At 35.4% G+C, this 22,200-nt stretch overlaps 1 protein-coding gene across 9 annotated transcripts in view; it reads right to left on the bottom strand.

The window, feature by feature from the left end:
• ARMC2 (armadillo repeat containing 2) overlaps positions 1-22,200 on the bottom strand; it is a 71,188-nt gene that overhangs the window by 22,784 nt on the left and 26,204 nt on the right. For all 9 annotated transcript variants that reach the window (XM_054822477.1, XM_054822474.1, XM_054822480.1 and 6 more), the window contains 7 exons: positions 20,897-20,967; positions 16,495-16,587; positions 12,621-12,796; positions 11,159-11,261; positions 9,151-9,371; positions 3,647-3,792; positions 1,333-1,432 (listed from right to left, as the gene is read on the bottom strand). In XM_054822477.1, coding sequence (XP_054678452.1) covers positions 1,333-1,432; positions 3,647-3,792; positions 9,151-9,371; positions 11,159-11,261; positions 12,621-12,796; positions 16,495-16,587; positions 20,897-20,967 — 910 coding nt within the window. The remainder of the gene's footprint in view (positions 1-1,332; positions 1,433-3,646; positions 3,793-9,150; positions 9,372-11,158; positions 11,262-12,620; positions 12,797-16,494; positions 16,588-20,896; positions 20,968-22,200) is intronic.

The following is a 22,200-nucleotide window of genomic DNA, read 5'->3' as shown; positions in this document are numbered from 1 at the left end:
AATGCTCACAAGGAAAAATTACTATAAATCTGGTAAAATACCATGCCTTTGATATTTCTCATATTATTTACATAGCGTTTACATAGCGTTTTACTAAAGTGTCTTTGAAGACTATACAATGCAAGAGCAGCCTGAACCTAGAAATACTCAGATATGCTGCTGAAATGTTAATCAACAGACATTTAGAAGAACAGAAACAACTTAATCTTTGTTCCTCTTCCATATGTATTGTCACAGAAAACAGGGAGGCAGGTAAACAGGAAAGGGAGAAATTATTTTTGTATTTGGCAAGAGAAAGAAAAGATTATTCAGCACAGCCGATCTGGCTACCTTCAGTAACTGCCTTTAACAGCAGCAGCACAGAAGACCTCCTTCCAACAATTCTCCAGGAATTACTAACCCTGGGATAAATTGTATAAGATAACTAAATATCCTCAAACTAGTTTAGATGCTGGAGCAGCTAAGAAAGTGCCTTGCTTTTAAGAAAAATCTTAATGTGATTTAATGTTTTATGTTTTGAAGCCTTGTTCCACCTTTGAACATCTGTGCTTTACATAAAAAATATTTTCTTCTTAAATCTTACCTGGCAATAAAGCTGAGTAATTTGCCATATATGAGACACTCCACTCTTACCAACGTGGCAATCTTTAAAACTGTGATCCTGCACCAAACTCCCAGAGCCTGGTGCTCCAGTAAACGTAGGAAAGATCACTGTGATATAGGAGGACAGTACAGCAACACCTGACCCTTGAAGTTGGTAGCAATTATACTCTTATAATGTTACCTCGTAATACAAGGCATTTTGACAAACTCTAAACACTTATTTCTAGGTGAATGTTCCAAATGTGGTATTCTAGACATATGGTTTTCTCTGGTAGAGGAGAGAGATATTCTGATACCTTATGCAGTTATCAAGGAACAAATTTTCCTGTGCTTTCAAATTGCTTAACTCTGGAAAATTCACACTTCTTTTTCAGGGAAGGAGGGCAGGAGAAATCCCAACAATTTCCTACTAGCAAATATTCAAATAAACTATTTGCTTTAAAAAGTATTTTTTAAAACCAAGAGAAACAATTAAGTACTCAAAGGACTATTTCCTCACATGCAAAGGATAGACAAGTTAATCAACTATCTGTCCTCTGTATTGCTTTGAATTTTTAATCTAAATTATTTCATTTTAATTATTTACTACTTAGAAATGCTGTCAACCATTTAAAATTTTTATTTGGTAAATGCATAAAAGTAGGTCACTGAAAACAAGCTTATACACAATAATACACAGACACATCAGAGGATTAATATATAAAAAATCAAGAGATGAAAAAAACTGACCTGCTGCTTCTGGTGTTTGTTTAGTAGGGCTAAAAATAAGATGTAACATCTGGAACAGTCTGCTAAAGCTGCACAGAAGTCATCGTAGGAGGAAAGTTTGCTACAAAAGTACAAAAATAAAATATAAATGAATGAAAGTACTTTTTTCCACAATAGATTTTTTAAAAAATCACTGCGATTTTCACTCTCAGAGCCATGTTTTCCAACAAATGCAATGAATGCCAATACTTTGACTTCTAGTAGAGGCATATGCAGTTACATAAGAGCACAACAGAAGTCTAGCTATCCTTGCCACAGTGAATTACAGGAAGCAGCGAACATAAGGAGCTTCCCAACCTGCCTGCCATATGGGCACAGTATGCTAACACTAGCACTTCTTAGCATTAAATGGGAGAATTATAACTTCCAGATGCCATGGGAAGTCAGGAGAGGAAATAAAGGGTCCCTTCCTAATGCACGTCTAGTAGAGTCCAGCAACAGCACTAACAGAACACGTGTCTCACCAGCTAATACAGAGAACGTGCCTTCTTGCAGTCACAATTTTATCTCTGCATATTCCCTAACAGCTGTTCCGGTCCTACACTGCTCACCTTGACCATTACAAAAATGGAGAATTGGGCATGCTTTGGTCATACTAGAAATACTGCAACGACAGAACAAAGCAGGATAACCTCTTCCTATGTAGTCAAAACCAGAAAATATCTGTGTTGATGTTCAATTACAACCAATTACAGCAAGACTTACAGACTTAGAGAAATGAATAATCTGAATAGATTAAACATATTCTCTACAAAGAAGCTGCCTAAAGTTACTGACTGAGAGAAAAGAATAATCATTCTAGAAGACAAAACAAAATTCAAATCTGTGCTCTACACTGCATAGTATTTTTTTTTCCTCATGACTGCAATTTCCAGGAAACTAATTAAATTCATTTTATGGGTAATTTGTATCTTCAGAGCATGCAGTCCACTAAACTTAAGAAAAAAAATTGAAGCAGTAGAAAACTTTAAATAAGACAAATTACTTTTCTTCCATATTGAAATCTAGATCAAGTAAATGTTTTTGTCAGAATTACAGTGTAAGTATCAATTACATTTAATTACAAACCCATTACCCCACTTTTCATGGCATTTTCCAAGTAAAAGAAATGCCATCTCCTTAGAAGAAGTAAATACGCTCAAAGTGCTGTAATCATTGCTAGAACTCAACTCATTTTCAAGAACAAAATTAGAGAGACAGATGTGGACCAGGTGGCATGGAACCGGGGAAGCAATTCACATGCTTTACAGGTAGCACAAACAGCAAAGGACTAGATTTGCCTGTTTTCAGCTGTGGAGAGGAAGGAACAACAGTCCCTTATGTAGCTGCTCTTCATTCTTCTAGCAAGGAGAATGTGATGGATAATTTGGAGGGCCTGAACAGGAACAGAAGTCCACAGCAGAATGACTTCTCAATGAACATTGAGCTACAGGCAACACGATTCAATACAATAACAAAGCAGCAATGGCAAATACTTCATCTGGAGTGGCATTCATAAATTGTGCTTATAACCCAGCTCCTCCTGAAATTTCCAACAGTTAATTTCACAACTTCTTCAAACTCCTTTAATTGTTTGCAAATCCATTTATTGCGAACTGGTGCTTGGCAACTGGAAGATTTTTGACCGAGGAACTATTTAGACTACAAAAGGATCTTTTGGGGTGATTCACTCATACTGATCTCCCTCCAAAAACACATCTTGGGAAGCAGCCACTGAGCTGCTCCTAAAACTAAGATTCTCTCAGCGCTTCCATCTGCACACTCAAGCTCTGATCCCACAGATTAGTCTTCCTCACATGCTCTGTGACAGCTCAGAACAATGAACACTGATCACATCTTCTCTTTTCTGTATTTTATTTCACAATACATAGTCTTTGACAGACCATATGCTTGTGTAATTTCTCTCATTTTTTTAAAACTTGGCCTAAAATAGAATTAATAAATACTTAATAATTTATACAGCTTTAAAATATAAGAAATGGCACTTAAAAAAATCTCAATCAGAATCTGTGGGATCAAAGAATGACACAATACAAGAAAACATTTTTCACAGGGACAATGAATCCAAGTTTCTATGGCTACATTACACAATTCTATCAGCATTAATAAAGACACAATTATCATACGAAATAGTTAAAAACTACATAGAGCTTTTAAAAAACCCAGCTCAATGTATATCTTCCAATTTTAGTGCTTGATCCTGCTCTCTGAGGTCACTTGAAGCAGTAACACCGACTTGACTGCCTGCAGAAATAGCACTCTGTTCTATACGTACCTGAATATCCTGACAATATAGGTGCAGACATCCTTATCATTCATACGCTGCTCTAGCGCCACACAGAGCTCAGAGACTGCACCACCGCAAATGAGTTGGCGTCTTGCCGGAGGTAAGTCAGCCAAGTTTCGCAAAGTAGCTGTCAGCTGCATGCAGAATATTTACAGACTTATTAATCACAGCCATTTACAACAGAATCCACACTGGAAAATTTAATAAAGCTCGGATCTCATTTATAACGTCTAAGGCAGTCTGAATGCCCTGTTGACATTCTGCAGGTATGCATCTACTGATAATAACAGGAAATGTGTAACAAAATTCTGTATATTGAAATAATTGTTTGAAAAGGAAAGATTAAAGCTGGTCTTTGCAAGCATGTAACCTCCTCCTTTGAGGGGAAATATGAATCTTTCATATGTTTCAAAATCTTGTACGCATGTATACAATCATATTCCAATTGGAAACTTGGCGAAATGCTGTGGATGCAGTGATTTTTTGCATAATGTCTGATTTTGCAAATTTACATTTAAGTCTTGCAAATTCATACTGATGTATATATTGATAATAACTATAAGTTGCAAACTAAGATGGCTTGATTTTAAAAGACAATAAAATTTATTTTGATTAAAAAGTTTAAAAGTTTTTGAACCTTTAAAAAGGTTCAAAATCAAGAGAAATCCACTACTTGAACAGTATAAAAATGAAAAGCTTAAGTCCTCAAGGTTATTTTGGAGAAACCAAACTATTTTCAGAAGATACTGTTCTCTTTCAAGGCGTTTTAAGCATAAAATATCTATCACTTGTAGATATGCAAAATGAATCAGCTATTGCATATTTTGAAATGCTCTGGTTCTCTTCCAAGATAATGGTATTCAAATGCCAAGGTCAGACAGGCAATGACATGTAAGTTAACTGTTGATCTAAATGAGAACTTACTATGAAATTAAAGTGAAGTCATTTAATGTGAATATGGGAATTCTTCAAACTTTCCTTATTCTAAGAGTAAGGTATGTAACTTCAATTTGGTTTTAAATGTAGTTTAATAAAGCACAAAGAGTATCTGTTCAAATTGTTTGTAAGCACAAAAAAACACTAGCAATTAAGTACTTTATCACTGACCTGGACTGCTTGTCCAGTGATACATAATTGCTAATTTTAAAGGAAAAATCTGACAAAGAGCAGACTAAGTTGTTGCATTTGAAGAGCTTTTGCTGATAGGATTCTATGCACTACTCTGTCCATTCTCCAGCAACTTTCAAATTTGCTGTCCTACTTCAACAAATTTGACAAAAATGTACACATCTTCAGTTACCACAGGAATGAAGAATGAAAATACAATTCAAGATGTTCTGTAATGGAACGACAGGAGAAGGAACAATGTGTCAAAATGGAGAAGCAAGGTACAGATGGAAAAAACTATGTGGTAATGTGAATGTGATACATGAATGGATTTAACTTCAGCACTAAATATGAAATGTATACTCAATTCAGAATAAGCAGAAACTGAACCTATGGAAGCCATTTGCTTTTACCTCATATTTTAAGAAGACAGCTGGAACTTTTTGTTATTTTAACTAAACAACAGCAAAAAATACATTTTCAGATATGCATTCTTTCACAAGTCATGATGCTTAAAAAATCAACACGATACTGGAGAAATACTTTAAAATAAAAATATTCTGATAAAATACTTTGCTGTGCAAAAGTTTTGGAGGAAAAACTCCTGCCAAATAGAATCGACACAGAAGACTCCATTCAGCACTTACATACAAGATGTTCGCACTCAGCCTAGGATAATTATCTGTTGAGCCCTAGCTAAACTTCACAATAAAGAAAATGAAGGATAAACGACATATCAAAAGTGTTGTTCAAACCCAGACCAGGCCTTTCAGTGCAGTAAAGAGACTTACATATTAGATGATGAAAAAACCCCCAAACTTTATCAATAGATAATGGTGCAGAGGTCTCCAAAAAGAGAGTAAAATCGTTCACTGCCTGAGACAGATGGTTCAAAATCCTCCAGCAGTGAATTCTATCAAGAGGCATCCTCACACAAAGACAGATTGGAAAGGAAAAGCAATGCAAAATAATGTATACACTTAAACGTGCGACACAATGAAATTCAGAAGTTCATAGAAGTATATATCCATAAAAGAACAGGTAGTACAGAAGTGAAATTTGAAGAGTACAAATTAAAAAGCTAGCCAGACAGCAGATAAAGAGATATCCGATTGCTTTAAGCAGACACCATGATTCAGGGAGAAACACATTACAATTGGCTCTAGCAATCCCCACTAGCCCTAATCCTTATGTTGCCATGTGAAAGATCAAATTCACCCAAACAGAAAATTTAACAGCAAACAAATGCTATTTTTAAAGGAGAAGACATTGAAGTGCTTTTCAATTAAGGAACGTGGAGTACTTGTTAAGTCTTGTCAGTGACACTTCAAAAGCCTTGGCTTTTGAATAAGCATTACCATAGTTTGTATAACTATGATCAGACTATTAGGTGAAGCAACATAAAATGAGTCAAAGATGATCTTGATTTCTTGTCCTCTATTAAGGAAAAATAATTACAAACATTTTTATTCTTGTATTGTGGGACTTCTGCATATAATCCGTTGTATAACACTGAAGAAATTAGAGAGGGACTTTATTCTCACAAAAAGGACCTGGCAAGATTATGTATAATGTGCCATCTGGTGATTGTGCAATTATATGGTTAAAGAACGAAGAGTTAGTCCCAGTTAACTGAGATACTTCAGATATCATGATTAAGAGATGGCAGAGCCTCTCTCAGAGACCTTTGTGACTACTTAAGGTGTTTTTCTCCGCCAATATAATTTGCTCTCTATTTCTCAAGACATGTATTTATTCATTATATCTGTATGTCACTGGATATTTAATCTTTTGCTACAATTTAAAGTATGCCACAAAAACTTCCTTTATTCTGAAGACATGAATTACTAAAGAAACTTTCTTTGATACTATATCCCTGAAAACAGAACTATCCCTACATCCATCTGTGATGACTGAACAATTAACTCACATGGAAGAAATGGTGCACATTATTGTAGATTTATTGAAGAAACTGATATGAGAAAGTTGCACAGGAATTCCATCACTACTTTTCTCACAACAGGAAGAAAAATGAAGTATCAGTACTACTATAGAAGAGAATATAAAAAAGTGAAACAGCAACCTGAATAAGAGACAGTCGTCAGTATTGACTTTTCCACAAAATACTCAAGGCCTTCTTAGAAACAGCCAGTCTATTTAAATTGTACGAAATAGTTTGGCTACACTTCCAATCATACTGAAAACAGCAAATAATGAAAAAAACCCCCACCTGTAAAATGTAATATTTTCCTTTCACACATTTGCAGTTAAACCCTTGATTAAAAACCCTAAATTTATCCACATAGAAATAATGGAAGAAGAAACATTTCTGCAAAGTTGTGGGGAAGTTCAGACAGCTAGTCAAACGGCTGAAAAGAATCTGATTCTTAGTTTATGACTTGGACATCATTTGTTATTTTTAAATGCCCCAACTGGCAAAAACTTATTTTTATATCTATTTAACACAAATTTCCATCCCTTTCTACTCAACAGGATTCCCATTACATGTATTATATGATTAATGCCAGCAGCAGCCAGCAAACATCAGTCAGTAATATGCTTTGCTTTTAACCATCCCCTTCCTGCTCTCAGAAGGATAAATATTTTTAAACTATATAGACATGAAAAGAGATACAGGATACATATCTCTAATTTAGGTTTTAAAATGCCTACACAAAACTACGACCTAAATTTCCACTCACTGAAATAACTGTACAGCTTCCGTATGTGAGACATCATACGCCTTCATCTAAGCTAACTTATAGCTTAGGTGTTTTAAGTCACTATCACCTTGCAAATTACACTGATAACAAAATCTATTCTTGACCCCCAATTCCTCCTCAATACGTTTCAAAAGTGGGTTTCTAACTAAACTGATATAGCCTAAGGCAGCACTGCAGTAGTATTGGGACTTAGAAAGTCTAACTAGCAGCTTTCAAGAAAAATACGGTCATTAAAACCTTGATTATGTGCAAACCTGAAGTTTGTACACCTTCTCTTGAAAAAGAAGGCTTGGAAATCCTAATTTCTGTATAGAATATAAGGTATGATATCAACAAAGTGGTACAGTTTATTTTAGAATTGTTCAGAGAATCCACAGTGCTGAAAGAAAGTTAATATTCCCAATTCTAAAGATAGAAATGTATAAAAGAGAATTTTATGATTCATATAGGAACTTAATGATGACAGGACCAGGTAGGAAAGAAAAGAGGAACACGATAAGCACAAAATTTCCAGTTTCATCGTATATTTTCCCAATCTTTAGCAATTTGCCACTTTGGGACTTCCTTAGCCAAATATAAGTTTAAGCCACATCATTTAATTCAGTGCTTCATAGCATCCTCCAATCTGTTTATGTTTGTATTAAGACTGTATGCACTATTCTGGAGAGACATACCTCATAGCTCCACTGAAATAAACAGACGAAAATCAGTAATAGTAACGTGATGATGTAAGCTGTTTTCTCATATAAGTTCAAGTAGTATAAAATCCCTTGTTTGTAAATTAGTAAAGAATTAAAGAAATCTGGCATAATTAGTAGAGAAATTTAGTGTAAACACTACCTCAGAAAATTGTCCAATTCATTTTCCTATGAAGTCCCCAAAAGCTTACAATTACACCATTTACTAATCATTACATCAATAATTTCCAAGACAAATGCCAGCAATCTACCTGGCAAATCCTTGACAAATACAGAAAACTCACAAATTATGCATAACTTAAGATTTAGCTACATTACCTTTTTTTTCTAAAACACTAAGGTTTAAACAGTTTTAGGGAAAATTATTAGTTTTCATAGCCAACAGTCATTGAGGTACCTCCTATGTGAACAGACAGTGTTGAGCCTGCTGCCTTTCAAAAAGCTTCAAAAAGTGTTGGCTTTTACAACTACCTTTTCCTTAAATTGTAGTTTTTCAAAACACTTTGTCAAAGCAACATAGCTATATTTTCCTATGCATTTTCAAAAATGCATTATTCTTGCAATAACAAGCTTTTTGTAATATCCTAGAGTATTGCAGAACCAGTTTGTATTTATTATTTTAGTTTAAAGAATTTAGACAAGGAATACATTTTTATCTGTTTACTATAATATCCAGAACGTTGTCAGCACCATAAAGTAATAATAAGAAACTGGTTTTATTAGGTACCTAAAATATTTCTATTAACTTCAGAATTTCTAAAGCCTTTAAAATTGACTACACAAAAAGATCTACAAGGATTAAATCTAGGTCCTGAACAACTTGATGTAAACTTCTTAAAAACAAAGTCTATTCAAGTATAGGTACAACTCTGTCAGTGGCACAGGGGGTTAGCTTATCTCCTCTAATTAATTTTTTAATTTGCCCTTGAAGTGTATACTTTTAGAAATAAAAGTAAATGCTAACCTGGACTACTAGGTGGCCCAAGTTGGAGAAATATGTGTCATTTTCTTTTATATTATTAATCCGCTTCATTAACTGCAGCAACATTTCAACAGCTCCTTTGATGACCATTTCATTAAGGAGTACTGCATTTCCAGACATGAATTTTATAGCTCCCATGCAATACAGGAGAGCTTCATTGTTTTTTTGTAGATCTTCAGTTCTCAGGACCTCTAGCAAACAATCTAAAAGGAAAATCATTATTCAGAAAGTGTAATATTAACATTTATATTTGATACAGTCCAGTCATTGATGAGATTAACAATTGGGGAAAAAAACCAGACTGTGCTCTTTATAATACATTTATAATAAGTGGGCTAGAAAAATTGGGTATTTGGATTGAAACCAAGAAACAATTATTGATGAAAAGAGTGGTGAGGCACTGGAACAGGTTGCCCAGAGAAGTTGTGGAGGCCCCCTCCCTGGAAGTGTTTAAGACCAGGTTGGATGGGGCTTTGGGCAACGTGGTCTAGTGGAAGGTGTCCCTGCCCACGGCAGGGGGGTTGGAACTAGATGGTCTTTAAGGTCCCTTCCAACCCAAACCATTCTATGATTCTATAAACAGTGAATAAACAAACAAACAAAATGCTACCAAAACCATTCTTTCCTTTACTACTTTTTAAAATACAGGGAAAGAAGAGTAAGGGAAAGAAAAGTGGCTGAAGTTGGAAATGAGATTAAAAAAACTAACGCTTACACAGACATAACCACTCAACTTGTCCAGGTTTTTGTATGATGCTAATCGCTACAAAACTGTAGTTTTCAGTATCCAAACTCAGTTGAGCAATCTGAGCTGTTCTTTTTAATCTGAGTCCTTTCCTGTTGATCTTACTACTGGAAAGGCATATCTGGGTTTTATTTCTGACAACACTCACGTACTAAACTTTATGACCATGAATACTCTCATCTATTTAAGCAGATATACACATATGCTTTAACTTATGCACATGAATATATGCTTGCAAGGTCAAGGCATATGTTAATAAAACATAATGAAGTTTTAATGAAAGGAATGACCATCAATCAATACTGAGTATCATTCATACACTGTCATTTTCTTCATATTTCTCGTATTTGCAAGATGCAAGTGGATGACACAAATACAGTTACAACCACGGAAGCAATCTTAGAGCCAGTGCTGACAATTCTCTGAAACCATTGGCTCAATGTGCAGTAGCAGCTAAAAAAAGCCAATGATTGTTCTCAACATCCTTCCTGATGATGGCTAACACCAGAGACAGCATTATTTCGCTTCTATAAAATTTGGTGCAGACACATCTTGACTTCTATAGAGAGTTTTGTTCTGTACATCTCAAGAAGGATCTACTGGAGATGAAGAAGGTATAGAGAAGGGCTACTAAAACAACTGAGAGAATGACACTTTCAAAGAGAGAGCTGAAGGGCTGAGATGCCTCAGTCTGAAGAGGAGAAGGCAAAGATATATGATATGACTGCTGTTTAAAAAATCATGAAGGTGGAGAGTAAGCTGACTATAGAAAGTCTTAGAAATCCTGCAAAACTACAAGCAGGGACATGATGAAAAGTAGATAGGTTTAAAACAGCAGACAGAGAACTTCTGGATCTTGTTGCTGCTCTATGAGATTGTAGAGGCAGACAGAATCAGAAAGTTCAAAAAGGAATTAGACAAATTAATGAACAAAAGATCTATAAACAGAGACTAAAAAGGATTAGGCAGGGATGCACCATCTAATGTCCCTAACAGAATGTAACAATTCTGGATGCTGGGGGAAAATGGATCACATAAAACACGTAGGCTTTCATGCTCTCCCTAATCAGCACCCCCAATTGCCATGATGAGGCATGGGATACTGGACTAGATGGACCGTTAGTTTGACCAAGTAGGCAATTTTTAGTGCATGACTCAGTTAATTCTGAGAATGTTTCTTGAAAGATGATCAGCCTAACTACTGAATTTCAACATCTAACTTGTATACAAGATCAGAATACATACCCAATAATCTGTCATTTTGAATGATGTAATCATTTTTTTCATTCCTACAAATTTTAAAGGCAAGCTTGCAAACACTGAGAAGATTTTTTTCATCCACTTTCATCTGCAACAAAAGTAAAAGACATAAAAATCACAACTAAAATCTACATAAAAATATGGACCAGAACATTTTACAAGTTCGGACACCATGGCAAACTTGTATTCTATCACAACTAAAATCTACATAAAAATATGGACCAGAACATTTTACAAGTTCAGACACCATGGCAAACTTGTATTCTCACACAACTATTAAATTACAGCTGAAACTCTGACAGTACATTGAGCCAAACTGAAAAGTTTGCAGAATTAAAGGACTTTGAAACAAAGCTAGTTTAAGCTGTAACTGTGCTGACTTTAAAATAACAGATGATATATAAACTTTTTATGTATTTTGTGCAGGTAGTATATCAATAACTTCCATGGTTGGGTTTTTTTTCCTCTAATTCACTCTTACAAAGAAATTCTGCACAGGATTCACTGGTTTGGCATCTATGGCCATCCCACAAAAAACTCCAGTACAACAGGACATGTCATAATGAAAGTTATTCTCAAATATCAGAAAACAAAATCCTATGACCGTCATTGAAAATCCATGACAGTGAAGTGTTAAAAATACAATGACAAGTCTCTTCCTTTCCTCTGCATCTCAAGGACAATTTCTTCTATTGTTGGTGATTTGTAAAAGATCCCACAGAAAAGTCTGTAACAGAACTTTTTTTTTTTTTTTATAAGCACCACTTAACATCTACATAGTATCTGAATATACAATTACATATTCTGATTAAAAAAACCACATGCTACTGTAAGAGAACGCCCCCGACACACACGCACAAATTACTAAAATGTCTACAACACAATGCTAGCTGATATCCTTTCACCAGTGACTGTCTATACATACTTAGTAGAATTTGAACCTATTGGTTCAAAAGCATCAACTTAATTAAGAGTTTTAACTGGAAATACTAGAGAAAGAGATAATTACATTTAGTCACTTTCAAAAAAAATTGTTTTGGTATTTTCAGATAAAGGTGTTAAATAATGACAAGATATTATTTAAAAACTAAGCTTCATTTCCATGTGTAATTTTTTAAATTATTGTTCTGTTAAATCCCTGCATGTGTATTGCAGCTTAGGACACCATCTCTTTCCCATGCCTAAGCAACATTCCTGCCACCATACGCCAGCTATCCTATTTTGTGTCCCTCCTTTCTCCCCTAGACGTGATTTCTCTGCAAAAATAGGCTCCAGCAAGCGCTGATCTGGATGAATGGGAAGACTAGTATCCATATGGCAAGAAATTGTGCTTAGGAAAGGGTTAGTTTAGACACAGTCTAAAAGTATAAAACGAAAAATTAAATGCAAGATGTAATTCACCATTTTGAGCTTCACATTCTACCAAACAGCATTTTAAAACACTTACAGCCAGAATAATCTTTGCCACCTTCAGGCAAAGTGGATCTGAATCAATGTCTACAAGTTTATATAATGTCTTCAGAAGCACACTTCTTCTTTTAAATCTTTTTCCAAGCATGTTTCCTTCATGCAAGGCTTGATAGAGCTTGATGCAAGCCAGACAAAGATTTTCTATATTGTCCTCTACTTGAAGGGGGTGGGAAGGGAGAAAAAAAAAATAAATAAATATCAGTTTTCCAGAGCATCTCAATAGACAAAGACACAGGAGAACAAAATAAAGAACGGGTTGCACAACAACAAAACTGAGGCGCCAAATAAATCTCTTAAAATGATAACGCGATCCTCAGAAACAGTTTTATTCTGCTCTTCCAAAAAGAAGAGACTCAAGCCAAGAAATCACAGAGCCAAAATAATACCTAAAGCTAAAAATGAAACTCACTTTTAATGCTTAATAATCAGATTGAGCAAATGTCTACCAGGAAACTGCGAATCTGAATATATTCTTCACAGAGCTTCGCCAAACATTACATGTGAAAAACAGACAGTTAAAGAATATTTTTCTGCCCATATACATAACCTAATATATCAGACCTTGCTGGGATTAAGAACAAGCGAATGTAAAAACTCGTTAGAACTCCCCAATGCATAGTAGAGGTGCAAGATATATTTGAGTGTATGGTTGGCCTATTGACAAAAAAGTCATCTACTTCCTAACCTGAGTCCCTCAGACACTATTTAAAAAATACAAAAATAAAACCTGCAGTAAATTATTACAAAATCTGCATCTCAACACAATAGAATCATATATGTGTTTATTTTAGAGGAAAAAGGAAAAGTCTTGACTATTTTTCAAATTCAAGAGTGAGGGGTTTGTGGTTTTGGTTTTTTTTTCTTACACTTGCTTTTGTCTATAAGGTGACACTAATAAAGCACCATATAAACCCACTTAAACTGCCTGTATAAACTCCACATTTACTCAGGATGTACTTCACAGCTGAAAAAAAGTCATATTCAAGGAGGCAAAGCACTTGTGATGAAATATATATATGGACAGGAAATTGCAACAAAACCCATTATATATTTGGCCCCAAACCTGTAGGCAGATTCAAGGACCCACTTCTCGTGCTGAGCAGTGCCTGGAAGCTCTCAATTTGCAATTATCATACTCAAGGAAAAGCAATGACTATTCCAGTTCTACTCCCACCATGACAGAAAATTTAACAAAATTTAGCATGATTCTAAACCCTCTGCTCCAATAAGCAGTGAAACAGGAGTGGCAAGGAACCAAAACTGAAAGGTCTCCACTCCATTTCATCAAAATTAACAACAAAAATTATTCATTACTCATCCCATGGGGCATTTCTGAAGTTCATCCTCCCTTGAGTACTGGAATGTAACAAAATAAAAGTATTGGCTCTTCTAAAAAAAGAGACTTTGGAGTTGTATTTGGTTTTGTCATATAACAATCATCTCAAGCACATGATAGTCACAAGATTTTAGACAATAATTAAGTTCCAGGTTAAACTTCAGATCTGGTTTTGAATGGAAAGCTTCCTGCAAATATTTTTGAGGGAGAAAGGAGAAGTGTCGTGGTTTTACCCCACCTGGCAGCTGACCACCACGCGGCCGCTCACTCACTCCCCCCCATTGGGATGGGGGAGAGAATTGAAAAAGTTAAAGTGAGAAAACTCGTGGGTTGAGATACAGACAGTTTAATAGGCAAAGCAAAATCTGCGCACACAAGCAAAGCAAAGCAAGGAATTCATTCACCACTCCCCATGGGCAGGCAGGTGTTCAGCCATCCCCAGGAAAAGCAGGGCTCTGTCACGCATAACAGTTACTTGGGAAGACAAACGCCATCACTCCGAACACTGCTGCCCCCCCCAGTCCCTTCTCTTCCCCAAGCCTCTTATAAAGTGAGCATGACATCAAATGGTATGGAATATCCCTTTGGTCAGTTTGGGTCACCTGTCCTGTCTGTGTCTCCTCCCAACTTCTCGTGCACTCCCAGCCATCCTACTGGCAGGGCAGTGCGAGCAACAGAAAAGGCCTTGGCTCTGTGTAAGCACTGCTCAACAATAGGTCCATATAACAAAACCATCTCTATATTATCAACACTGCTTCCAGCACAAATCCAAAACATAGCCCCATGCTAGCTACTGTGAAGAAAATTAACCCTCTCAGCTGAAACCAGGACATTATCTACCCCTTATTCTACACTATTTACGTCATGCTCAGGTCCTACACAATTCAATACATCCTCATTAACCACCACCACCCTTCTCATCCCTTGATATAATATAATATGCTGATATCATTCCCTTAGTCTATGGACCACCCTTTTAAAAAAAGGCTTTTCTATTAATATATAAAAAACTAAATGTGACCTAAATGCATGTGCAGGGAATTAGCTGAAAGGTATGAAGCATGTGACTGCACACAAAATTAAAACTATTGAATTACCAACAGACCCACTCAAAACATCAAAATTATGGAATTCTCATATTCATTTTGATAGTGAAAAATGCAATTGCACAGTAAACAGTCTAAATAAAGCTATATGACACACAGCTGCAGTAGGCAATGATGCAATTCAGTTACAATCTGTGTGAATATTTAAGCAGCAGCAAAACTCTTAACTTTAAGGTTTTTGTAGTACAACATGCAAGCAACTGGTGAGAAAGTATCATTAGATAATTTCACCTATTATTACAAAAATTAAGCCATATCCCAGTTTTTTAAAAAAGCTAAAAAAACCCCAACACACTAACCAAAATCAAGCAAAGACTGAGGAAAAGGGGCATGAAAATTGGTTTCCCTTAGTTACATTCATGACAAGGGAAAGACATGATTAGATTTTACTTCTAAATAATATTTTGCTCACCTATAAAGAACATATCACTATGCAAAACTTTAACTCAGTGGCTCATATTTGACAAACTCAGCATTAAACAAGGAAAATGTGAAGTTGCATAGTTGTTTTCAAACTTCCTGACTGCTGTTTTTCTACACATCAGTGGCAAGTGTGGGAATGAGAATCCTGTCTTTTTAAAAGAATGATATATTTTGGGAATCACTCAGCACTGTACAGGTGTTTCATACTCATCAACATCTGCAAAATTATGCAAAAAAAAATATTTCTAATCTGTACCACACTATAATGAACACTGCAAAAGATAGCCCAAAACAGAATCAATCCCCTAATTTGACACTCACTTTTAACCACTTGTAAAAATAAATCTACTTTCTATATTCCCAGCATTCAAATAAATATAATGTCTGTAGAAGTCACCTAAACAACCTGTTCAATGAAACATTAAAAGGGATTTCAGAGTTCAATCTTTCAAGCCATACCTAATTTACTCAATTTTGCTTCAGTATTCTGGGTCATTACATACTTTTGTGAGACATCTAACGCTTTAAGCACAAATGGAAATTTTCATTAAGATTTCCTTAGTTTTCTAAAATTAATTGAGACCTTCAATACACTCTATGCTTAAAATAGTGAATCTGTGCAGTACTTTATTCTTAAAGTTATTACCTCATCACTAACTGCCAAGCTGGCAGAGCTATGTTGTCTAAAATAAGGTAAGGTAATTAGACAAGATCTTCTCTAAACTAGTATTTTTGGGTTTTTTTTTTACAGAATCAGAGAATGGTTGAAGTTGGAAGGGACCTCTGGAGGTCATCTGGTCCAGCAGGGCCACCTAGAGCTGGTTGCCCAGGCCACTTTTACACTGCAAAGTCACTGGACATATGAAAGCATAAAAGGCTACATAGTCCAACTACTGTTATTCCTTTGTAGTAAACACAAAGGAGCCCCATGTTTCCTGTAGGAAACAGTATAAAAAATACACCCTTTCAAGAACAGTGTTACCCACCTTTTTCCAGTTCATGCAGAATTGGTAGAATCTTTATATGCCAAAAGATTTCTTCCTGTTCCGATTCATTTATTCTTGTTTCATCCTCTAAGCCTTCAAAATACATTCAAAACAAAAGCACATATTCAGTGAAGGTTTCAACTTTTACACACATAAATAACTACAAATACTTTATTCATCAGTCAGAAAAAAAAAATCTAAAAATGTCACATTTTGCTATATTCTGGGTTATTCTACCTATTCTAGCTTTGGTTTTTATTTACATTTTCTCAAAACCCAAAAGTTTCAAACAAAACTAGATGGATAAATGTTTTGATATGTAAAACTCTACTGTAAAGCCAGATTTGTTTTGGTTTGCTGACATGAATGTTTCATTTGATTGCTGAATTGGAAGGTAATGACTACTTTTACATCAACATGTCCTACTATTTTTCAGCTCTGTGTCCATGTGACAGCTTATTCTGTGTTAGAAAATGTCCATACTGCAGACAATCCTCTAGGATTGTATAATTTTATCTAGTACACATGCACAATATTACACTAAGCTTGGTTAACTGACTCTTTGATCAGTTAGGGAAAAATAGTATTGTTAGTTACTACATCCTGTTAGCAATTCTAACCACTTCATGCAATTAGTTTTGCGAACTTCTTGACTAAATTTTTGTAAAATACATTTTTCCCTCCTATTCTTTGTTACGTTAAACAATTTCTCACACAGCATCTTGGGAAATGAATAGCAAACTACAGATATTTGAAAGATGTTTTGCCTCCAATAAACATGTCAGAAACCTTGAAGGCAACCAACTCTCAGTTTTCTTGGCCACCCTCAACAAATTTCCACTTCAGTGACTGAGAAACCTTGTCCATTTCATGAAGAGAAATTTTAAAAAGTATTTCAGCTTTTTTATACTTTGCTTCGAAAAGACAAAAAGTCTATCAGCAGACATCAAGTTAAAAATTGGTAGAATAAAAAAATCAGTGGTCTGGAATTCTTCTGGAAACAAGCCTGGGAGTGTGGGCCTGTTTTCAAATTGGACAAGGGAGTTGGTGAAACATGGTTTGTTAAAAAATGGATTCCAAGATTGACTTTCATATGGATGCAGTATCACTGGGAATTATTCCGACTTGCTGAACATCCTTTTCACGTTCACCTCGCACTATGTGAAGTGACAGAATTCTGGTCTTGACCATTGGCCCACTACAGGTGGAAAGCGAGAGCTTCTATGCAACTTGAGTTTTAAAGGATGTAACAATTGCTTACAAGATGCATGCAGGCACATTTTTGGAGTTCAAGATTAGGTTAAGCTCCTTATCTTGCAAGAAACCAGAGTTGTTACTATAAAGATGGGGTTTGGTTTGTTGGTTTTGGGAAGCTTTTTTGAGTTTTTTGGTTGGTTTTTTTTTTAAATAGGGAGATAGAAGTCACACAACTCCACTAAGTAGCATGAAGAAATCCATGAAGACTAGTATACATTTTTTTAAGTGACAGATTTGTCAGAACATGTCTCCTACTGTTCATTACTAGCTCTTGCATTTAAATGACAATGTAAATTCTTAACATAATGATTATCAAACACAAAAAATACTGTATTACATGAGAACACTGATATTGAGAGGTTTACATCATGAGAACAGTATCTCAGACCTTAAAAAAAATTACTGTCTACTGAGCATTACTTGGAACAGTGAAACAATTAAAAACTTCCTAATTAAAAAGCTTGCTCTTTAAGAAAAAAAAAAAAGAAAGATCTAGACTCTTTTTGTGCATCTGTATTAACTGTCTACCTATATTTTAAACAGAATGAATCTATCAGTTTCAACAGATTATATAAAAATGCTGCTGTTACATAAGTAATACACTGGTAAGTATGTTATTACTGGTGATTCTCCCCCTCTACCCCGCTCTTGTGAGACCCCACCTGGAGTAGCTCAGGGGTCCCCAGTACGAGAAAGACATGGACCTGTTGGCATGGGTCCAGAGGAAGGCCACACAGTTGATCAGAGGGCCGGAGCACTTCTCCTATGAAGACAGGCTGAGAGAGTTGGGGTTGTTCAGCCTGGAGAAAAGAAGGCTCCGGGGAGACCTTACAGCAGCCTTCCAGTACCTGAAGGGGCCTACAGGAAAGCTGGGGAGGGACTGTTTACAAGGGCAGGCAGTGATAGGACAAGGGGTAATGGCTTTAAGCTGAAGGAGGGTAGATTTAGATTAGATGTTAGGAAAAAATTCTTCACTACAAGGATGGTGAGGCACTGGCACAGGTTGCCCAGAGAAGCTGTGGCTTCTCCATCCCTGGCAGTGTTCAAGGCCAGGTTGGATGGGGCTTTGGGCCACCTGGTCTAGTAGAGGGTGTCCCTGCCCATGGCAGGAGGGTTGGAACTAGATGGTCTTTAAGGTCCCTTCCAACCCAAACCATTCTATGAGTCTACAATAACTATATATTGTCGTTGTGTGCATATACACATATTTAGCATAAGTACATGTTATTAGGTAATATTATTATTACTTATCTTGCAGACCTTTTTTATTTTCCAGATCAAATGAGTTAATAATCTTATTTAATGAGTAGCTTAATTAATAAAACACTATGCAGCATTTGCAATGAAGTGAAAGTTCTGCCCCAGATAATGTAAGAGCACAGCTGAAATGAGAACACTAGAATAGTTTGCACTGTTCCTTCCTGCCACAAAACCCACATATTGACTCAATTCTTTTCTTTCCAATTTGTAGCTATCTCTCTTAAACTGAAAGATGGGACTGACTTTCTAACTACGCACATACTTAATTTTATTAAGCAAGAAATAGAATAGTTCATGTATGCATTTGCAGATATGACCAGACTTCTCACTAGAAAATAATTAACAAAGCCATTCGACTTTTTAGTTCAGAACAAAAAGAAGTGATTTTTTGTGCCACTCTGCTGAATTTGTCTCACATTCATCAGAAAAATATAGCAACCTAAAAGTCATAATAGCATAATTTTTTAAACAAATATCTCTTGTAACTAGGAAAAAACCCAAAAGATAATCAGCTTTTACTGAACAATATTAATCCTAGAAATAGGAATGAACAGGAAATACATGATTATAAAGAAAAGCAACATTAATAAATTGTAAACTTGCATGTGTCTCAGTCCTGGGAGATTTTTAAGGTGCTGATGAAAAATTATGGCACTAGTTGTATTTTACAATATTGCAGAAGTGTCCTGAACCTTCTAATTGAGCAAATCACAATTCAACAGCAAAAATACACAAGCAAAAGAATTCAGCAAGTTAAAGTTCACTGCCTCAGTTTTTCATAGGTTTTAACCACAGCTTTGCATTCTGGTAAAAAAAAAAAAATCACTAATCAGTCTACATTTATTGGTTGCTGTTTTTAGCATGTAAATACAAGAGCCTTAGCAACACTGAGGTTTCAAAAGCTGTGTACTGCCTGACTTATCATGTTTAGCCTTTTCATGGAATACTGAGTGCCTACAAATATATCAATATTAAAAGAGTTTACCTTCTCTTTAAAATGTGAAAGTATAAACACAAATCATATCAGAAAATAGAAATAATCTGTAAATGAACACTCCCCTCAGGACTCCACTATAGAGAAGAAGTGATTGAGAATTCCTACTGTTATCCCACTGTTTATTCTGGGATTAAAGTATGCACAAACTAAGGAAGCCTCATTATGTTAAAAAAAGTAGATATAAAAAGAAACAATCGTAGTAACGATTTTTTTCAATATTACCAGTAAAATAATGCAAATCAATTAAAAGGCTTAGAAACTGAGAAAATACAGCCCCACAGAATACTAACTCCCATGACATGGTAAATACTCTCAGCTCCTCTGAGCACATTACAGCCTCTCCCAGAATCATCCAGAATAATGCAACTTCTCAGATCTAGAAAAACAGTAATAAAGCATAACAGCAGAGTAGAAACTTCAGGTTTCCATACCAGACTTTCAAATATGCACTTGCCATGTATGAAACGTGCCAGCTATCTGGAAATATTAATTAAAATCTCTTACATAAAATTAGCAAAATGCATCCCTACAGGGCAATCCAGAATCTGTATTTTCAGCTAATAGAGCTTGGCATAACTTTATTAGTTTCTGTGCAACAATGCCAGTTTACAAAAAATGATGGGCAAACAAGGTGTTAATGGATTGGCAAATTCTTAAGCCTACATATGGAAAAAACAAGAGAGAAAACATCAACAGATTTTTAGAGTGAAGATCTCTTGAATATTGTTTCATTTTATCAACAGGAAAAAACCCAATACATCCAGAAAACCAAGAAGATTGTTCAGTGAATGAAGAAGAAAAAGATCTTCAACTTACAAAAATTAGATTATTTCTACTTGACTGTATTTCACATTTTTTGACTGGAGATTGAAATGCCTTATGAAGTACCTGTTACTCTTCTCTTCCAGCCCGTACTCCTTGGCCACGATGAACTTGTGCCGGGCTTTTTCATCTGGTCACTAAAAGATACAGTACAGACACACACAAAGCATATCAAAATACAGTGCTCAAAATGCTTCTTTCTTCACATGCACTCAGTATGAGATCTGCATCTTAAAAACTAATTAGTAAAATAATTTATAAACTTTTCCAAGTTAGTAGACTACCTGCTCATTAAAAATGACATATAAATACAACTTCCTCCAGTATGCATTACAGAAAGCTCCTTCAGAAATACTGACATATTTACACCACAAGAGGTCACCATTACGGAACACAAAACCTAAAGCATTTCCATTTGTACAATAAAACTGAACTAAACTCAGAAAGAGCCAATTTTTATTTTATCATCAGTTTCATTAACTGAATATAAACTCAACTAGCTTAAAACTGTAAGTTCATCCATTCGCAAGGACAGTGATTTCTTTTGAGAGAATTAACTCTTAAAAGATTTAATGATAAGATTTTTCAAAGAAACAAACACTTCAGTAACCTTTAATGTAAGCATTAGAATTTCCAGGCCTGCCTGTGAACTATTGCTAAGTGCGTAGTGGTCACTAATTCTGCTAGTACAAGAAACACGTATGTTGTCGTTTCTTTGTAAAGCAACAGTGAGAAATGCCATAATTGCTGCTGATTGTATCATTAGTCTTTCTTTGGCCAGAGGAAACTACTACACATCTCTCTGATAAATCTGTTTGCCTAGCCACACACTCAAGCAGCACTGATCTAAAAGAAATATACAAGATATAGGTGCTCTCTGCCACTGAACAGGAATCTTTCCTCCTTTAAATTCTGTACTAAAGACAAAGGTCTTAATCTATGTTTTGTATTCTCAGTGTATGCTTAATTTAACACTTCTTATTCCATTTATAGTTCATGTACCAATACAACCTAATCTCCTAAATTTCCTTCTAAAGATAACAGTAGTGTGTTAGCAATGTTATTTTATTTTTTTTAACTTGTTAATTTAGTTGCTATAAAGCTTAAAGCTAAACTGTTGTTTAAGTGGTTTGCTGGATTGGCACCTAAATCCTGTCTGCTAGTCCAGACAGAAGATGTAAGTCGTCCTATCAACAGATGGAGACAGAATAAAAGACAAAGCTCTTGCAAGATCACTTCCCTACAAAAGGGACCAGATAGCTGTGATCAGTCAAAAATTTCCCAAGCAATCGCGTTACAGAGGAACACTTGCTTCATTATGGCTAACAGTGAATAATGCTTTCTTTTTACAGCATGAGGATTTAAGTCCT

Source organism: Grus americana, chromosome 3, assembly GCF_028858705.1.
Source record: "Grus americana isolate bGruAme1 chromosome 3, bGruAme1.mat, whole genome shotgun sequence".
Lineage (NCBI taxonomy): Eukaryota > Metazoa > Chordata > Aves > Gruiformes > Gruidae > Grus > Grus americana.
This window is presented reverse-complemented; position numbering and strand designations above follow the sequence as displayed.